We start from the raw sequence: 15,579 nt of genomic DNA on the forward strand, positions 1-15,579 counted from the left end.
AGCAGCAAGAAAGCCAAGGCCAATTAAACTCTCCCTTTGAGCTTTGGCTTCTCCCCGCTTGGCACCACGGGTCTTTGCTCCACAGGCCAGTGGAAGGAGCCCTTTTTGCAAAAGCTCCTGTGTGGCCAGGGGAGGGTAGGCCTGCCCCAATGATTACAGTCCCCACTGACCAGGTCCCAGCACTGTTCCCCCTCCAAGACCCCCAAGGGCAGTTTTCTAAATGAAGGACAGTGCGGGGGTGCAGATCAAATCGTGTTTCCTTTATTTCATTCAAGAAGAGTCATGTACAATTTCAATTATTTGGGTCCTGCAACCTTTGGAATTCTGTGAGCAGACAGGAACACAGGCAGCTATGCCAGTCTCCTCCTGGGCCCGTCCCAGGTGGCAAGAGGGGATCTTGGACGCGGATGAGACTCCAGGCCGGCAGGCGGCAGCAAGCAGGGCAAGCACAGGAGGGCACACCCCAGCCGCGAGCACCCCTCAAGGAGACATATAAGCATGGAGAAGCGAGGCCCCTGCCACACCCGTCTCCACAGGGGGTCCTCCCACTGGCACCCTGCATGCCCTGTCTCCAGCAACAGAGGGTTTGGGGTGTTGGGAAAACTCCCTAGCAGGCTGCAGAGACCAAGGAGGCAGGGAAGGAGACAGGCTTTCCTAGGCTACCAGAGGACTGCACTGGGCTGGCTGATCCTTTAGGGGACAATATGGCTCAGCCTGGACAGTGGGTTCACCAAGCAGCTTCCACTTCTCCCCACCAAGGCTCAGCTTGGTTAATATGGCTTTTACAGACACGCCTGACCATCTCCCCACTCCGAGTCTTCTCCCATCTAGGCTGTGCTAGTGGATGGAGCAGGCTGAGAGAGCACCTCACCGCCATCTACCCTGCAGCAACAGCCTCTCCATCCCCAGCATCGAAGGGAGCAGCCAGGCCTCTTAGCAGAGAGACTGCCAGGCAGCGGGCTCGCTGCTGCTTCTGGCCAGGATGGTGGCCATGATGGAGACTGGCCCAGTAGCACACAGGCTGGCTGAGACCCAACCAGCTCACTTCACAGAGGGCCCGGCCCTGGGCACACAGAACAGGAGGTTAAAGAGCAGGCTGCTCCCTTGAACCCGGAGCCAGTCTAGGACTGAGCATCTCCCAGCACCAGCCCACCTGGCTGCCAGCAAGGGCTAGGGGCAGGAGATCGCTGGGGGCAGCATGGAATGAGACACGCTGCAGTCTGACACTATTACACTCCAGCTCCTGCAGCCTTATGCACTGCTCCTGCCTTTGCAAGCTGGGGTAGAGTCGGCTCGGGGGTTAGATCTTACCCTGCGCAAGACAGCAGCCTTCCCCTCATCCAGCTGAGTGAGGAGAGAACAGCTCCTCCTCCTGCCACAGGCTCTGGGCCTCCCGCCCCAGCGCCAGAACAGCGCTGTGCCTGGCCCGCACCACACGTCCGGCCCGTTTTACACACTGACAAGAGGGGAAGCGGATACAGAGAGACAGGCTCCCCTACAGGAACAAGTGAAATGAAAGAAACACTCCCCTCACCCCCCTCCTGAATTGGAGCCTGACCCTGTCCTAGTTCCTTCCCCCAGGCTTCAGGGCCTGGCTGCCAAAGCCAGATGTCACTGAGCCTGCCCTGCAGCTGGCCCTCGCTAAGGCATCCCACGGGAGCTGGGTTTGGCCCTTCTCTCCACTCCCCGGTTTGGGTTCTATGGCAGTGGGCCACCCTCCCCCCAACAGGTATGGCTTGGGGCACGAGGGCCCAGCATGCAGCACTCCCTCCTGATCCCAAGGGCCAAAGCAGAGTGATGCCTGCTGGGAGCTGTAGTCTCCAAGGCCCACACTGCCACATTCAGTGGAGAGGAGAGTGGCTCTGTTCTGTTTCAGCTCTTTGGAAAGCCACCAGCACATCCCCTCAGCTGTTAGTTTGGGGGGCGGCTGGGAACAACTGACACGCTGTCAATGCAGGTTCGCTCTGGCCGAGGGGGGCTCTGGACTGCTGCCCCATGGGCAGGGCAATGGATCAGAGCACAGTAGGTGTCCTGAGGCTGCGTGGCAAGATTCAGCAAACTAAGTGAACGCGGTTGGGGCCGGGGGAGTCCATGGGGAAGAGAGCTTGTGGGCTGCTACACAGCACTCAACACCAGACACACGAGGGCTGAGGCACTAGGCTAGCCTGGGCAGGCAGCCACTGCTGTCTATGTGGTGCAGTGGGCACACCTGAGCCGCCACCCTTCCAGGGGCTGCTCTTCCAGGTAACGTCACCGTGAAGACCCTGCCAGGCCCAGGTGGAGAGGCACAGTCAGCAGCTCACTTGCCAGAGTTACGGGCCAGGGTGGGGCAGCTGGACATGAATAACCAAAACTAAAGCACAAGGTGTATAAAGCTTGGACATGTCGCCCCAGGGAAAAGCTCCCCAGCTACTCCCGCGTCTCAGCCTGTGCAGACACCTGCTGCTCCAACCCCTCAACGCAGCTACACTGAAAACGCACTGTCGGCACCGTCCTTCATCATGACACGAGGAGATTAATGACGTGAACGTCGTCCCCAGTGCTCCAGAGAGCCAGACTCTAGTGTCCAGAAATCATGGCCAGGGCCCAGTTCTTGATGGCTAGCGTTGTGTTCTGCAGGTATAGCCAGGAGGAATAGGTAAAGCTTGTCAGATGTTTTCTCATGCAATCCCACGACACTTCTCCACTGGAAGAGTAAGGAGAACAGGTTGTAGGCTAACCGCATACAGACACCTGCTAAGCAGACCAGCAGCAGCAAATGCAGCTCTTATACCCATGCAAGCCACTGAAGGGGACAACCGAAATCTACTGCAGGGAAAGTCCACTCAAGTTTGTGCATAGACACCCATGCACAATGTCAACAGGACTTCTCTGGCATTCCCTCAACCCCACCAGGCAAACGCCAGCACCTCTGCTCGCTAGTCTGTCCTGTCCACTCACCGAGGGCAGTAAGAAAATAAATAGCTCAGATCCTGGGGGATGAGCTCCAGCACAAAGCCCGAAAGAAGCAAACACACAGAATCACCTGCCTTGCTACAGACAGCTGCAAGTTCCAGGGCATTTCACATCACACACAAATTCGTGTACCTGAGGCTGTGCACTCCCAGCCCACAGCAGCAGAGCCCATGACAAAGTAGTGTATGGGCTGGGCAGTATTTTAGCCAGAGGGGAAAACCCCAGGGGATTCTGGAGGAAGGACAGACAGGCTTGGGGCCAAGGCAGTGGACTGGGAGATCTTGGGTCACGCCTCATTTGTGTCACTGACTCCACATGTGACCTCAGGCATGTGCCTTAATCCAAGTCTCAGCTCCAGCTCTGAACATGGTGATCACTAACACTGTTCTGACTGTAAATTCTTTGAGGCAGGGACTCTCTCTCACCACATGCCCCTGCCAGCACAGGGGGGCTCCAGGCACTTCTGCAATACCCACTAATCACTCCTGTGGCTCTAGTTCTAACATTCCCTTTCTACAGAACTCGAACGTGGACCCAGGGAATTACTCATGAACGGCTCCTCTTCTTTCTAAGCAAGGGCAGACGGGCCTGACCCCGGCCAGTGCAGCCTCCCCTTTCTGCCCCAAAGCTGACAAAGACGACGCTAGGAAGAAGAACAAAAGCTGATCAGGCGGCCAGCGCTGCTCACTTGCAAGCCTGCACACAGAGCTCCCAGCCCCGCTCGAGGGCTATGCCTACGGATTCCAGCGCCGGCAGCAGGCAGTTCTGCAGGAGGAATTGGAAGAGCTCCTCGATGCATGCAGCCACGTGCAGCACGAAGTCCGGAACCCGAGCCTGGAGCTGAGAGCGAAGGGGCAGAGAGAGAGCAATTCGCTTAGCAGGGGCAATGTGCTCGCACCAGACAAATTCTACGCTGGCTGCAGCCCGTCAACAACCGGACTGCAAGGGCTCTCTCCTGTCTGGGGAAAGAAACCTCTTCACTAAACCCCACCTCCTTAGATGTAACAGCTGCTACAGCAGCTTCCCAGACATAGGTGTCGCCTCGCCCCGCACTGGCACTCACACTGCTATGGGCCCAGCCTCTGGCGCTAGTTCAGATCCCCACATCACGGCACAAGGGGTTCTCCCTAGCACCCCCCGAAAGACTATCGCCAGGGACAGCTTGTTCAACAGCCCCCTCCTGTCACTTGTCCGTGACGAGTGTGACCTGGAGTCATTAAGCAGAGCAGGCAGTGCTCTGCAGCAGGTTTCCACACCGGAGCCGGCGAGGGGGCAGCTAATGCAAGTTCTTCCTTACCCACTCCATGAACCAGGGCAGGTTGTCTTTGACCCAAGAGATCTGAGAGGAACATTTCCCAGAGACATAAACTGCAGTCTCATTGGTCTTTGTCCAAACCAGTTTCAGGTTTGGTCCCAACACCGTCAGCACTTGGGAATAGTAAACAGGGACGTTCCTCTCCAACCAGCTGGAAGAGAGAGCTAGCGTCAGTATCTGAACAGTGAAGGCAATTAGGGGAATGGAACTACAGTGAAAGCTGCCTTTAGAGACCAGGCAAACAGGGGAGCTGTAAGGCTGTATTAGGAACCTTGGGGACCATTCGCGAGTGGCTTTTCAAGACGGGGGTATTTCCTAATGGCTGTGATCTTCCATGCATTCGTAACCCCACATGCATTCATGCTCGTTTGGCTCCTTTGCTTAATTAAAAACTGCCACTGACCTGTATCCTTCCAGGGAGTAATGGGACACTTTGTTCCAGGCTTGCTGGGAGACCGACAGGATGCCTGAGGAGCGAAGGATGTGAGCAGAAGAAGCTGGAAGAGAACAAATGACTCTGGGAGAGGACTTCAGACAAGGTTGGCCTGATTTCCTAACCACAGCGCCCAGCAGCGGCAGTGCTCAAACACAGCATGCTCTGCAAGCTCTCCTCCCGGGGCTGCAGTCCGTGCAGCTAGCAGGAAGTTCCGTTACTGCACGGTTAGAGTGGGGCAGGGGCCACTCTGTGGTGGGCAGGAAGTCCTAGGCACACAGGGAACCCAGCGCGGAGAGCAGCCTCAGGGAGAAATAGCTGCTAAGCAGGTACAGGTGGTTCTGGGAGAGACAACAGTGCCAATATTTAGCATGGTTTCACAAGGGCAGCATGGAGCCAGCCTCACAGGGGAAGGAACAGAGGCTGCTGACGTTGCTTTATGACCTTGGCTCTGAGCCACGTGGCTGTGCAGAGGCAACACACTAACATCTTACTGCTCAGGTAAGGAGGTGGTCTGGGAATGTTGCAACCTGAGGAGGTTGTGAAGGCTGGGACTATAACAGCGTTTAAAAGGGAACTGCATACATTCATGGTGGTGAAGTCCATCAATGGCTATTAGCCAGGATGGGTAAGGAATGGTGTCACTGGCCTCTCTTCGTCAGAGGGTGGTGATGGATGGCAGGAGAGAGATCACTTGATTATTACCTGTTAGGTTCACTCCCTCTGGGGCACCTGGCTCTGACCACTGTCGGTAGACAGGATACTGGGCTGGATGGACCTTTGGTCTGACCCGGTACGGCCGTCCTTATGTTGCTGAATGTTTGGTGAGCAAGGCTGTGATTCTGTCACAGATTCCGTGACTTCCCGCAACCTCTGTCACTTGTGCAGGTGCAGTGGCCAGAGCAGCAGCCCCGGGGAGCGCCTGAGCATCAGTCCCTGGGTGTGGTCCTGGAGGCTGTCGGAAGAGCGATCTCCGGAGGCCTCAGAGCAGTAAGCCCCCGCCACTGGAGCAGGCCCCGCCCACCCCCCCAGAGCAGTAGGGCCCAGGAGCAAAGATTTAGTAATAGGTATTCATAGTAAAAATCATGGACAGGTCACGGGCCGTGAATTTTTATTTATTCCCCATGACCTGTCCATGACTTTTACTAAAACAGAGCCTCATTGCTGAGTGAATGGTGAACAGAGCCATATGCCCCTCGTGGGTGCTTGTGCATCCCGGGTGGGACATGCTCACCCCTGCTGACTAGAGAAGGGATGAAAGCATCCACACAACATAGGCAACAAAAAAGACGGTTACTCACCTTTGTAACTGTTGTTCTTCGAGATATGTTGCTCATATCCATTCCAGTTAGGTGTGCGCGCGCCGCATGCACGTTTGTTGGAAGATTTTCTACCCTAGCAACACCCGGTGGGTCAGCTGGGCGCCCCCTGGCGTGGCGCCGCTATGGCACTGAATATATACCCCTGCCGACCCGTCCGCTCCTCAGTTCCTTCTTGCCGGCTACTCCGACAGTGGGGAAGGAGGGTGGGTGTGGAATGGATTTGAGCAACACATCTCGAAGAACAACAGTTACAAAGGTGAGTAACCGTCTTTTCTTCTTCGAGTGCTTGCTCATATCCATTCCAGTTAGGTGATTCCCAAGCCTTACCTAGGCGGTGGGGTCGGAGCGAGAAACTGCAGAATGCAAAACTGCTAAGCCGAAGGCTGCATCGTCTCTGGATTGTTGCACCAGGGCATAATGGGAGGTAAAGGTGTGTACTGAAGATCACGTAGCTGTTCGACATATCTCCTGAATAGGCACTTGAGCTAAGAAGGCAGCCGACGAGGCCTGGGCCCTGGTAGAATGTGCAGTAATATGACCCGGAGAGGCGCGAGCTAGCTCGTAGCACGCCCGGATGCACGCAGTTACCCAGGACGAAATCCTCTGAGAAGAGACCGGCTGACCCTTCATCCGGTCCGCCACTGCAGCAAAGAATTGGGGCGTTTTGCGGAAGGGCCTCGTACGGTCAATATAGAAGGCGAGCGCCCTACAGACGTCAAGCGAATGTAACCGCTGCTCCCTACGAGATGTATGAGGTTTGGGAAAGAAGACTGGTAGGAATATGTCCTGGTTGAGATGAAAAGCCGAGACTACTTTAGGGAGGAACACCGGATGTGGGCGTAGCTGCACCTTGTCCTTGTGGAACACTGTGTATGGTGGGTCCGCCATCAGAGCCCGAAGTTCAGAGACTCTCCTAGCCGATGTGATGGCCACAAGGAAGGCTGTTTTCCATGACAAATAAAGGAGCAAGCAAGTCGCCAATGGCTCGAACGGGGGGAGCGTAAGTCTCGTCAGAACTAAATTGAGGTCTCAGGAAGGGGCGGGGCATCGTACTAAGGGGTATAGACGCTCCAGGCCTTTGAGGAACCTCGAGACCACAGGGTGGGAGAAGGCAGAGTAAGTACCTTCTCCGGGGTGGAAAGTAGAAATAGCCGCCAAGTGCACTCGCAGAGATGAGATAGCGAGGCCTTGTTGTTTTACGTACCAGAGGTAGTCCAAAATAGTAGGGATAGGAACCTCCACAGGGGCAACATTCTGCGTGTGACACCAGCAAGAAAACCGTTTCCACTTGGCTAAGTAAGTAGACCGCGTAGAAGGTTTCCTGCTACCCAGGAGTATCCCTTGCACCGGGGCAGAGCAGTGTAATTCCAATTGGCTTAACCATGCAGGAGCCACGCTGTTAGATGGAGGGATTGTAGGTCTGGGTGGAGAAGCCTGCTGTGGTCCTGCGTTATCAGATCCTGATGAAGGGGTATGGGGATTGGGTTGGCTATCGAGTGGTCCAGTAACGTGGTGTACCAGTGTTGTCGGGGCCATGCAGGGGCGATCAGGATCAGTTGAGCCCTGTCCCTGCGAAGCTTTACGAGAACCCTGTGCACCATCGGGAAGGGTGAAAAGGCGTAAAGCAGGTGGTTCGCCCAAGAGATTAGCAAGGCATCCGATATTGAGCCCGAGGTGAGACCCTGGAAGGAGCAGAACCTCTGACACTTCCGGTTGTTGCGGGAAGCGAAGAGGTCTATGTGGGGAAAGCCCCACTTCTGGAAGATGGAATGTACAATGTCCGGGCGGAGTGACCACTCATGGGAGAGAAAGGGTCTGCTGAGATGGTCTGCCAGAGTATTCCGGACCCCTGGGAGGAAGGACGCTACAAGGTTTATAGAGTGGGCTATACAAAATTCCCACAGTTGAATCACCTCCTGACAAAGGGGGAGGATCGAGTCCCTCCCTGTTTGTTTATGTAGTGCATTGCTGTTGTGTTGTCCGTAAGCACTAGAACACAACGGCCCTGGAGATGATGTTGGAACGTCTGGCATGCGAGGCGAACTGCTCTCAGCTCACGGATGTTTACATGCAACGCTAGTTCTTGAGATGACCAGAGGCCTTGCGTGCGACGATGGCCTAGGTGTGCCCCCCAGCCGAGAGACAACGCGTCCGTTGTTAGGGATACAGAAGGCTGTCTCGGTTGGAACGGCATCCCTGCACACACCAGGGAAGGTGTTAGCCACCAGTTGAGGGAGCCTAAGACACTCTGAGGAACGGTGACGATCATGTCTATGGCGTCCCTGCCCAGGCAGTAAACTGAGGCGAGCCAGGTTTGAAGGGGACGCAGGCGTAGTTTGGTGTGCTTGGTTACAAAAGTGCACGCGGCCATGTGACCGAGAAGGCTGAGGCAGATGCGGGCCGAGGTCGGAGGAAAAGTTTGGAGACTTTCTATGACCGAAACTAGTGCCTGAAACTGGGGCAGTGGCAGGCAGGCTGTTGCGAGTGTGGAGTCTAGAATGGCCCCAATGAATTCTATTCTTTGAGTGGGCACTAGATTGATCATCAGGCCCAACTGCTCGAATAGGTCCATGATGATAGCAACATGCCTGGTGACTTGAACCTCGGAGGTCCCACAAATAAGCCAGTCGTCTAGGTAAGGAAAGACGCGTATACACTGATAACGGAAGAAGGCGGCCAATACAGCCATGCACTTTGTAAACACGCGCGGGGCGGTAGAGAGGCCAAAAGGGAGGACCACAAATTGAAAATGTTGGTTGCGCACCATAAACCGTAGGTACCGTCTGTGCGGAGGGTAAATGGCGATGTGAAAGTATGCGTCCTTCATGTTGAGAGCAGCGTACCAGTCTCCAGGATCCAAGGATGGGATGATGGTCCCCAGGGACACCATGCAGAACTTCAGCTTCTTCAGAAAGACGTTGAGACCGCGTAGGTCCAGGATGGGTCGGAGACCTCCTTTCGCCTTGAGAATTAGGAAATATCGGGAGTAAAATCCCTTGCCCCTGAACTCCTCCGGCACCTCCTCTATAGCTCCGATTGAGAGAAGCGTACGAACCCCTTGCCAGAGGAATTGCTCGTGAGAGGGGTCCCTGAAGAGGGATGAGAAGGGTGGGAGGGAAGGGGCGAAAGAAATTGGAGGTGGTATCCAAATTCCACCGTGCGTAGGACCCAACGGTCTGAGGTTAATTGGGCCCATGCAGGGAGGAAGGAGGAAAGGCGGTTGGAAAACTGGAGAGGATCCTGGGGAAGGACTGGTGCTCTGCTCTCGGGCGCACCTTCCAAAGTTTGGTTTTGGTCCCTCTAATGGTTTGGCAGGACCGTTATTCTGGCCCCTTTGGGAACCCGATTGCCGTATGCGGTGTCCACAGCCACGCCTCCTGCTAAAGTCTTGTCGTGGCCTGGGCAGGGGGTAAGGGCGCTGAGGCTGGGTACGGAAGGACCGTCGTTGGGTTTGCGGAGTATGCATCCCAAGGAAACGTATGATGACGCAATTGTCTTTGAGACTCTAGAGTCTAGGGTCTATTTTCTCAGAGAAAAGGCCCTGTCCCTCAAACGGAAGGTCCTGAATAGTGTGTTGCAGTTCAGGAGGTAGAGCCGAGACCTGCAACCACGATATTCTCCGCATTGTAATGCCCGAGGCCACGGTTCTGGCTGCTGAATCAGCAGCGTTGAGTGAGGCCTGCAGAGAAGTCTGTGCCACTTCCTTCCCTTCCTCCAGAAGGGCTTAGAATTCCGGGTGGGAGTCCTGTGGGACCAGTTCAGCGAACTTACCCACCGATTGCCAGATATTATAATTATACCTGCTGAGAAAGGCCTGTTGGTTGGCCACCCGCAGTTGAAGGCCTCTGGTGGAGTAAACTTTTCACCCCAGTAGATCCATCCTTCTAGCCTCCCGCAATTTCGGGGCAGGGGCTTGCTGGCCATGGCGCTCTCTCTCATTCACAGACTGAACGACCAGAGAGCATGGAGGAGGATGGGTATATAAGTATTCGTACCCTTTAGAGGGTACCATGTATTTCCTTTCCACGCCTCTAGCCGCAGGAGGGATAGACGCCGGGGATTGCCTAATGGTGTCCGCTGTGGCCTCCCCCCCCCCGGAGGAACAGATGAATGGCAGAGCCACGCGAGTTGGGGCATCCGCCGACAGTATATCTATGACTGGGTCTTCCACCTCTGGGACCTCCTCCACCTGAAGGTTGATGTTTCAGGTGACTCGCCGGAGAAGGTCCTGGTGGGCTTGGAAGTCGATCGGGGGTGGGCCTGATCTAGAAGTGCCGGCTACTGCCTCATCTGGCAAAGAGGAGGATGACAGACCCGGCACGGTTGGCTCATTTAGTGACTCCTGTTCCGGAGGAGCATCAGGGTCCGGGAACACCTGAGGATCTGGCGCAAGAGCCGAGTCGTCCGTACCCACTGGAGGAGGGCAGCTAACAGTGGCCTCTGGTGCCCGATGTTCCGATGGGGCGGAATGAGATGGAACCGTGGGTTCGTCTTGGGCCTGGTGATATGCCCAAGGCGTCCAGAAGGACCACTGAGGTGCGTGTTCCGTGCCCTGAGGCTCCTGGAGGACACGACTCTGCGTTTCTGAATCTCCATATGCGGCGCTATCAGCGTGCGAAGACTCAGATGGGTGCCGTGATGGCCATGGCGGAGCAGAGTGCACGTGAGGAGGAGCCCTGTGCGCAGGGTACCGTACGTCGTGCCTCACAGGACAGCGCTACCGGGAGTTGTACCGGTGCCGAGAGGTTGACCGGGACCTGAGACCGGCGTGGTGCCGGGAGGTCGACCGGGATCGTGAAGCGCTACAGTGGGAGTGACTGTGGCGCGAACGGTGCCGGGAGCTGGACCGCCGTCTGGAGTATCGGTCCGGAGAGCGGGATCTTGACCCGTACCGCGAGTACGACCGGTGCCGAGAAGGAGATCAGTACCGGGACTGCGAGCGGCAGCGAGATCGGGAGTGCTGGCGAGACCTCGATCTCGAGTGGTGCCTGCCTGCGGCATCGATGGAAGGTGCCTGACCAGGGCCGGCTTCCCTGCTGACGCAATAACCCGCACCAGTGGTGCCGAGGGTTGGGGCAGGGTGGTCTCCGTTAGGGCAATGAGTTCCCTCGCCGTCGAAAAGGTCTCTGGCATGGTGGGGGGAACAATAAGCTCGACCTCGGCGTGTGCCGGGGAGCTGTCATGCACCGGACTCAACGGCTCTTGCCTGGCTGGAATCAACGGTGCCGAGATTGCCGGTGCCGTGGCAGTTGTTGGTGCCGGGCGACTCGGTTTCGACTGCTGCTCAGACTGCGGTGTAGATATTGGAGCCGCAGGAGCTTTGACCTTTTTGGCACGCGGGGAGAGGGAGCGGTGCTGGGCTGGTTTCTGGGCCGGTGATGGCTGGTGCCGGGGCGTCTTGGCGGTGCCGGCGCTCTCCGGTGCCGATGAGGCACTTCTCCCCGGCGCAGACTGTGCGACACTCGGTACCGAAGACGGAGGAGTGAGGGCCGCCTCCATTAGGAGCTGCTTTAGACGAAAGTCCCGCTCCTTTTTTGTCTGCGGCTTGAAGGACTTGCAAATCCGGCACTTATCTGTGAGATGGGATTCCCCCAGGCACTTTAGGCAGGAGTCGTGGGGGTCTCCCGTTGGCATCGGCCACCGGCAGGCCGAGCATGGTTTGAAGCCCGGTGAACCAGCCATGGGCCTGGGCACCAGGAGAGGGGAAGGGGCTAATCCCCAACCCTCTGAACTATATACACTAACTAGGTTTACAAAAGGTTATTAAAAGTGTTAACTACAACTATAAAACTATATACACAATAGTACTAGAACGAGTGAATAGCTAGGGAAGTGGAGATGAGCTAAGCTGCGCTCCACTGTTCCAACGACCGACACGGGCGGTAAGAAGGAACTGAGGAGCGGACGGGTCGGCAGGGGTATATATTCGGTGCCATAGCGGCGCCACGCCAGGGAGCGCCCAGCCGACCCACTGGGTGTTGCTAGGGTAGAAAATCTTCCGACGAACGTGCATGCGGCGCACGCACACACCTAATTGGAATGGACATGAGCAAGCACTCGAAGAAGAACCCACAGATTCCCAGCAGGGAGCCACATGGCCCTGGAGGAAACAAGGTAGCTCATACTCTGGATGCAAAGGAAGAACTTGCTGGGGAAATCACGTACTCAAACAAATCAACCAAGCCGACGGACATTTACAAATTCACTCTCTCCTTGGAGGATCTGATCATGCCCCACTCTTAGCCGGGTTTCAGTGGGGGAAGGGCTTACCTTGAAAAGACCCCTGTGTCCTGATATCATGCACGAGGAAGCCAGCAGCAAACACCAGAACCACAAGCAGCAGTCGAACCCAGGGGAAGCCACGGCCTTTCATCTTATGCAGCAGGTTCTTGGAAACAGAACAAAAAGTAACTGATGCTGCTAAACGCAGCTGGTTCCGAACTGCTTAACCACAGACTCCTACTCTGGAAAGTTGGGTCGTTCTTTTCACTTCCCCCTCCCATCTGTTGTGTTCCGTCCAGTCCTCCGGCTGCCGGGCGCACAGCGCCTGGACTTCTTGGAGCCCTATGCAGATGGTTCCCCACTCGCCACGCTTGCGGTTAGCCACATAGTCCCCTTCTCAGCATGTGGCCGCCTTGTCTCCTGCTGTTTTACACAAGGCACCAGGCTCCTCTTTGCAGCTGGAAGCAAGGAGAAAGAGCCAGCAGTGCCCTGCAGGCCCCTCTGAGCACTACTCTGAAACCAACTAACTCCTACTGACCCCAGAAGAGAAAGGCGGGAAAACAAAAACAGCCTGAGGACTCCCTGGCAGCATCGGGGAAATCCCTCTCCTATCAATGCCAACCAGGCGCTGGGGACGTGGGGTTAGTTCCCAAGTCTCTTCTGGCCTCCCTGCCCCAAAACCACCCTGCATGGAACAGCCACTCACTTTGCAGGTGGCATGGCAGGCTGCTAGATCCTGGAGGCTGTTTGGTCCTTTCACGGCAAGTTCTTCGTTAGTCACTTTGAACGAACGCACCGTTTCCTGGAGAGATTTTCGCACCTTGAAGAAAGGAAGGAGGACACTGACTTCCACAGCACAGAGACGTAACAGAACACCCCGCTTGGGCAGAACCTCCAGGGGCCCAAAGCATGGCCGACAGGGCGGCCACACTGCCATCTCCGGTGCAGAGCGGCAGCCCACCCACAGCCTGCTCCCATGCTGACCCCAGGCCAGTTAATCAGGCCTCACTCTCTATCACGCTTCTACCCCCCCGGCAGCCTAAAGTCAGCCCCGCAAGGAGTGCCACTGACTCTGTGTGAGGGGGTCTGCACCGCTGAGCATGTTCAATCAGCATGGGGCAGTGACCGCAGCTGCTCTGGGCTCTGTCCCACTATCAGCGCAGCGTCTCTGCCCAATATGGGCACTACACTGGCAGCAAAGTTTGGGCAGCCCAACTTGTATAAACCCCTGGATTTCAGCCAGAGGGGAGGCCAGTTAGGTCACAGGTAGTCCACTGCTCTCCCCCCAGGAGACCAGGGGGAGCGGTCTCGCCTCTGTTCTCCAGTCTAGCATTAAATGTTGAAATTCAATCTAATGTGACGTCCAAGAGCTGCAATCCAAACGGCAGACATGGAAGGTGGGATGCACTGGAAAGCCCACAACAGGCATTCGCTATGGCCATGTAATTAGAAACGCCCTTCTGGCAGGCCTTGGAAAGAACGTGGGACCTGACTAAAGACACACATTGGCCTGGGCTGGGCTCCACACACTGGAGGGCAGCATGGGACAGCAGAGGGAGGGAAAGGAAACCAGACATTGAGACTGGCAGTATCAGCAGCACAAAGGACACAGTACGAGGCAAGGTCTGAGACGCAGGCAGTGAAGGGCCGGGTTATACAGCACTTTGAAGGTGAGGAGAAGGTCTGAACCACCTCGGTCTATACTGGTATGTTAGAAGGCTCCCACCCCACAGTGACCAAGCACCTCCCCAGTGACAGGACCTGCAGACACAACAGCCCCCGTGAGGTGGTGAGATCGCATTAGCCCCACTGGGAAAGCGACTTCAAAGTAGGCGTGGCAGGATTCGATTTTTACAGGTAACCGTTGATTTCACTGTACACAAACTGCCGGGAAAACGCTTCCATCGACAAGTGAAATTTACAGATAAGCAAAGTACGAAAAATACGGGCCGAGATCTCAGAGTTTCATTGAAAGGTATTTACTAGGTGTATTTCACATGCAATGCTGACAATGGGTTTTAATGGTTATTAAGATATAACTTTTTGACTCTCGACATCACCTGCCATTAAAGAATTATTGTCTGACCTCCAGCATCTCCCACACAGATGAGCATTTAACAATAAAAACAACGCTTAAAACAAACATCGCTACCGTCCGTCGAAATGATAAAACAGCAGCGATTCTGCCCAGCTCGCTGCAAGGCAGAACCGAGACCCAGCAAGGTTAAGCAACTGCCCAGGTCACACAGGGCGTCAACGGCAGAGCTGGGGTTGAACCAGTTCACTACCTTCTCCTTCCCTCCAGCACATCCCGCCCCATGGAAAGGGACGGTTTCCCCAATGTCCCTGCCCCCCAGCATTTCACCTACTTTTCTGGAGGTGCTGTCCCAAGACTCCAACAGATGGTTCAGGAGCAAGCTGTGGAGCCAAAGGAAAGATGTCTCAGTCTCTCTGTGGAGGGTGGTGCCCGCGGGCTAGTGTCCGCGAGCAGGAAGATGTCCAGCCACAGAATGCAGTGATAAGGGACGTCTTGCCCCTCTCTTCCCACAGGCTGCTTTGGCTCCAGCTGTTCTTCCTTGCATGATCCCTCCCTAGCTCTCACCTAGAAGATGTCAGGGCTGAGCTGTATGTCCCAGCCTCCCAGGCAGGCAAGAGAGTATGTCCTAGTGAGCTCCATGGAGTTTCCAGGCCACCTAGATGTGCTTATGGAGGCCCAATACTGCAAAGAGTCACAAGTCACGTGGAAGAGAAGGCCTGGACCACCCTGAAGGCAGCAGTACCTGACTCCGTGCCACTGCACCACCCTCACAGAGTTCATGCTCCAATGAGGAGTGAAGGGCACACCGCTGGGACTCAAAGGAACATCACCCCCAGCCCCACTAACACAGGTGGCCTCTGCCTACAGAGAAGGGAATCTCCCCAAATAACTTCAGGAAGCCTTTGCTGAAGCTGTGCAGGACGCAGCCACGCAGGAAAAGCACGTTAGCCAGGCTGGCTGTGCCCCGAGCCCACAGCTCTGCTCAGACACCTCCTCTTGGTTTCAGGAATTTCTTCAGAATAGCTCAGCATCCCGGCTTGGCCCAGTGTGGTTCCAGGGGAATCTGACAATTGCCCCAACGCTCCAGCCCTAGGCTTGTACACAAGCAGACACACTGGGCTATCAGTTGAACTGCCACTCTCCAAATCATTTCTTGTTAAACTCATCAGGCTCGTTGTCAGTCCCTCCTGGGCTCACTGCCATCCCAGGGTGGGTACCTTCCTCTGCTCGCCACTCCCACCCCACCAGAACTTCAGCTGTGCTCACTGGGTAGCCCGTGTCCTCCAGAACAGAC

General features: G+C 55.8%; 1 protein-coding gene across 1 annotated transcript in view; it reads right to left on the minus strand.

Moving 5' to 3' along the window:
- Window positions 1-239: 239 nt before the first annotated feature.
- LOC115647661 (transmembrane protein 214-A-like) overlaps window positions 240-15,579 on the minus strand; it is a 69,944-nt gene continuing 54,604 nt past the window's right edge. Inside the window, exons 13-19 of the mRNA XM_030554355.1 lie at window positions 14,617-14,665; window positions 12,954-13,067; window positions 12,296-12,413; window positions 4,674-4,767; window positions 4,253-4,421; window positions 3,644-3,795; window positions 240-2,686 (exon numbers count right to left, since the gene is read on the minus strand). Of these exons, the coding sequence (XP_030410215.1) occupies window positions 2,560-2,686; window positions 3,644-3,795; window positions 4,253-4,421; window positions 4,674-4,767; window positions 12,296-12,413; window positions 12,954-13,067; window positions 14,617-14,665 (823 nt within the window). The 3' untranslated portion in view covers window positions 240-2,559. The remainder of the gene's footprint in view (window positions 2,687-3,643; window positions 3,796-4,252; window positions 4,422-4,673; window positions 4,768-12,295; window positions 12,414-12,953; window positions 13,068-14,616; window positions 14,666-15,579) is intronic.

Source organism: Gopherus evgoodei, chromosome 3, assembly GCF_007399415.2.
Source record: "Gopherus evgoodei ecotype Sinaloan lineage chromosome 3, rGopEvg1_v1.p, whole genome shotgun sequence".
Classification (NCBI taxonomy): domain Eukaryota; kingdom Metazoa; phylum Chordata; order Testudines; family Testudinidae; genus Gopherus; species Gopherus evgoodei.